This window comes from Cynara cardunculus, assembly GCF_001531365.2.
Source record: "Cynara cardunculus var. scolymus isolate 2C chromosome LG 11, CcrdV1, whole genome shotgun sequence".
NCBI classification, from domain to species: Eukaryota; Viridiplantae; Streptophyta; class Magnoliopsida; order Asterales; family Asteraceae; genus Cynara; species Cynara cardunculus.
The window spans coordinates 968,834-973,900 of NC_037538.1; the positions used below are offsets into that span (position 1 = coordinate 968,834).

At 30.9% G+C, this 5,067-nt stretch overlaps 1 protein-coding gene across 1 annotated transcript; it reads right to left on the minus strand.

Annotated features, from left to right (window-relative positions):
• Nucleotides 1-3,441: 3,441 nt before the first annotated feature.
• Nucleotides 3,442-3,987, minus strand: LOC112520893 (ankyrin repeat-containing protein ITN1-like). Its single transcript, XM_025129516.1, has one exon. It carries the CDS (start codon nt 3,985-3,987, stop codon nt 3,442-3,444), a length of 546 nt encoding a protein of 181 aa, XP_024985284.1.
• Nucleotides 3,988-5,067: the final 1,080 nt, after the last annotated feature.

Below are 5,067 nucleotides of genomic sequence, written 5' to 3' on the forward strand. Positions count from 1 at the left end.
TTTCTCAAAATCACATAAAGCGATATTATAACATCGACTGAGATAAAAAATAAAATGAAATATTAAAAACACGATGTATCTCGCTGCATTGCGCGAGTATCAATTTTCATGTAAACGTGATGTCTGATCTCAATCATTCATTTTATTTGATACAACAACTCCCATTAAATATAGTTTTTAATCATAATTATTAATTCAGGTAATTAGGGGTAAAAAAAAGTATTTGATTTCAATCTAAGCCTTACCTTTTTTGACTTTTTATTTTTTCTTTTTATTAAAAAATACCTCTTTTAAATAAATTATCTTAAAAATTAATAATATTTTAATCAAACAAATTATATCAAAAAAAGGAGAATTTTATGCTCTTCGATATTACATCAATCTCGATATAGTTTTTTTCCGTTTTAACCATTTTTTACGTGAAATGATATATATGTGTTTTATTCATCATAAATATTTATGTACGTTCAACTGAGTACAATAACTTGACATAGTGGGTCTGTAAATCGACATCACCTTCTTTAACATCACAAGGCACCACGTTCTTCATCATCGTAACCCAACACCCATCGAGACCGATCGAGAACCTATCAAGACCGATCGAGAATGGTCGAGAATCCATTCATTAACTTGGTATGTTTTTAATGTGTTAAATCATAATCTACCACCTTCATTTTCCATCAAGAACCTATAATTTGATTTACTATTTGTTTGCATGTAAAAGCATAGACTATCATTTTCATTTTTTATCGAGAATGATTGAGAACACAACGTTTAAAAATTAAGGGGTTAAAAGTTTTTTAATTCAAAAAAAGAAAAGAAAACATAAAGTCAAACATGGTAGCCGTAAATCCCAATTTCCATTTGTACTTCTAATCACTTCTTAATTAACGTTTTTATGTTTTAACCATTGATTAATTTTCTAAACTTTGATCAATGGTCAAGACTGGTCCTCATGTTCACAATGAAAAATGAGTTTTCATTTGAACCACCCTTATATATACACACACACACACACACACACACACACATACATAGGGTCAGGTTTAGGGAAAAATAAAAAAAAAAAAATGAAAAACTGATGAATATCATATATTAACCATTTATCTGTATGGTATGCACATGTATATAAGTAATTTGTAAGTAATTTTTTCAACATCCACGTGTGCATAGATTAAGAAAGAGACTACCCGACCCGACTAGGAGAGTTCAATCTTCAAATGAGTGAACAAAGAAGAAGGGATAGTAGATTTGAGATCGTAAACTTGTAATCGACAAATCTAGTAGAAGAAGGAAGGGATTAGGGTATTGAAGTAAATTGCCAAAATATTATAATTGCCCATATGGATTAAAATATAAGGGACAAGACTGAAGCGATTGAACTAAAACATGGGTTAAAAATCTGTTCGAAATCTCACATTGGTCCACCTTCCAGCATGACTTTGTCAATTATCAGCTACTTATTAACTAACAGTTAACTTATCAACTAGTTCGATAAACATAACAAAAAAATAATATGAATATTCTTAAAAAATGTAGAATGTTCCACGCCATAAATATCATTACAAGTGTTCACTTTTGGTATTATTCCTACATCAATAGCAATGTATTTTTCAAAAAAAAATTATTATAACATAATTAAATTCTTTTTGTTAAGATATTGCATTTTTAAAATCTACCTATTACAGTAACGATTAATTAACCTGCGGAAAGAAACTTTAATGACATAACACAAGTTAGTATGGTTTTAGACATTTCTTTAAAATAATTATTAGAAAAAAGTAACGTTTTTTAAGAAAAATATTAAAAAATAAAATAAAATAAAATAAAATATATAATATTTTTTATAGAAATTATGATAAAAAATAATATTTTTTATTAATATTTTTTACAGCATAATAAATAAATTTTGTAACAGTGATGTATTTATAATTAAACAAAAAAAAGTAAAAGACTATTAACATAAAAAGAAAAAGACAACAAAAGACAAAAACACATAAAGAAAACAAAAAAAGAATATTTATACGGGAAAAGTCTAAAAAAATCCAATAGACTTTAGTATTTGAAATAATTAAGTCTTAGGATAATTTTTTGGAACAAATAAGTCCTTGGATATTCTAAAACATGTTAAATAACTCATTGGACAATTTTTTGGAACAAATAAGTCATTGAACATTCCAAAACATGTTAATAATTTTTTGTTGTCTTTTTCTTTTTATGTTGATAGGGGTGGCATTAGTAAGGGATAGGGGTGCCATTAGCCTCCCCCTTTTAAGGGGATCACCCCTGGGGGCGATTCGTATATATATTTTGGCAATTTTGCTGAGAATTGATTATTTTCTTAATACATGAGGTATAAATTTGTTAATTTGGTGATTTTCCCTTTTTAATCTACCTATTATAGTAACGACTAATTAACCTGCTGAAAGAAACTTTGATGACATAACACAAGTTAGTATGTTTTTAGACATTTCACTGTCTATATGTAATATATTACTGATTTGACATATTTATTATTATAACATTGTAATTTTAAAATTATCTTATTATAAGATCATACTTTTAACATTATAGCTGTTATTTCTTATTTATAAAATTATAAAGTTTATTTATTTGAAAAAAGTAAATTACAGATGTCGTTCCTTCGATTTATCAATGCTTTGTTTTTGGTCCTGAGTTCAAAACTTTTTTTTTTTATCTTTAATGAATGTTCATCTTATAAATCTAAACCCTCAAAAACTTGAAGAAAAATTGTATAAAAATCAAGAATTTAAACAACAAAATCATTTCAAAAAAATTATAATATGAAACATACATGTAATCAAAAACTTAAATCTAACGGGGTTTTGTTCTTAATATAAACAAAATAATCAGTAGAATTTCACTTTAAAATAAAAAAAAAATTCACGAGGCACACAAATCGCCTATCATTGAAGAAACCCAGATAATCAATCAATGAAATCACTCAAAGAACACCCGAAGAAGAAGAAGACGACGACGGAGGATGAAGGAGAACCATGGTGAATGTCGCCCTTTGCTGTCATTATACCCCGTCCACCCTATGTCGCCTAGCTTCCTTCGATTTTGTTGAGTTTTTATGTGTACTCCGGCTTCCCTCGAGTCGCCAACCACAATCGCCCCTTGAACTTGTGTATAAAACCAAGAATGTGAGTCAAGTTCTCGATTTGATATATAGATCTTCACTTGGGTGATTTGTTTGTGTTCAATCTCAAACCCTAACATCTATATATGGGTAAAATTCATTTGTTTTGTAGTGTATACATCATTCCCGGTCTCTAATTAATAATGTTCACCTTTGAGCTTTCAAGATTTTGCTGCAAATTATTTTGAATATCACAAAAGATGTTACAAATAAAAAGTTATTTGGGCAACAATGCATTCCAACATCTTTGCCTACACACACACATAGATTCTGTTATACTAATGCATCAATCTCTTGTCCTGCATGCGAAAGATGCTTGGTCCATATGTGGAGTAGACCATCGTACTGAGCAAAGGGAACTGTAGCACTCCAAATAGACCCACAGGAATACTTGTTACTACAAGAAGAGGAGCTGCAATCCATGTCACTTTATCTTGAAGCATTAGTGAAAGAGTTGCGCTGAATGCTACCAACGTAGCTGCTAACGACAAGAACAAGAACACAAGGCCGATCGTCATTCTCTTTGGCAACATGTAAAGGAAGTCATCTTCTGCGTAGCGTGAAGTCAGAATCCCTAGGAACATTAACACCAAAGTAGCTGAAGAAAATAATGCAATGGCATCTGATATGATAAAAAGCATAAAGGCTCCTCTATCCAAATACACCGGATTTCCTTCGTTTTTGTTTCCACCAGGGACCGCGAAGGCAACTGAAAATGCCATTGTGACTATGAGTGTTGCTACCACGGTACTTGACGATGCCATGTTTTTCATCCATTCTTGGCCTTCTTTAAGCAAGTCTTTATGCGCATCAGTGAAAACCATTCTAGGAGTTTTATTCTCATTGTTGTAAACGTTTTTATATGCGGGTTGTACGAAATTAGTTTCGATTTCCTGCACAAAGCGATAATTAATGTTTGAAATATATATATATATATATATATATAGTTGTTGCCCGTTACAAGTGTTGTAATATATATATATATATATAGTTGTTGCCCGTTACAAGTGTTGTAAGGGACAACAACTATTATTGTCATCCCAATTAGGGTTCATGATCGACTTAATTAATCCATTATGATCACCTTGAACCATTGAAGCTCACGTTGCATTTGTAAAGCTGCTCCTTTTATAATATTTAGTCGATGAGGTGGGGCCAACTTTGCAGCCATATGTAACGCGTTCTCTCCTGTTTTATGATCAACGTGATTTGCTATAAACGCCTTGTAGCTACTCATTTGGTAGACAAGATTGTATATTTTTTCTTGGCGTTGACCGATGGCTAAATGGAACAAATGAGCATCGAAGAAAGTAGCCCAAATTATGCTTGGGTATGCTAATATACACTCCTCAATTACCTCATAATTCCCAAATTCTACGGCTGAAAAGATGTTGGATCCTAGGATCGCCCAAATTGTGTCTTCATTCTTCTTTTGTACGAGAGTTGTGCATAAGTGCTTCACAAGTTGCTTGACTTGTCTATGTGTTATTTTCATATCATAGATGTTAGTGATTGGTGAAGCTACATGAATTATATGATCCATAGTTAGAGACAATTGATCCATCATAAGAAATTTGCAAAGATGATTGCATTTATAGTTAACATACCTATGAATTGAAGGATCCTCTTAAACCATACTGTAGTAGATGTAGAGTTACAGCAGGAAAATTCCTTTGCAATAAATTCCAAAAAGATTAAAGAATTGGTCTTTTGGGAAAGTAAATCTAGTCTAGTAGTTAGGTTATGTAATATATAAATATATAATTAAATGTATATATAGGGTTCCAAAAGGAAAACAGTTAAGATCGAGAGTTATACCTCATATTGTTGACTTGTCGTCTTCTTATAATCAGGTATGATTTTACTCTCATGCACAGGCATCACTTGAAGAGTCAAGCAAAGCA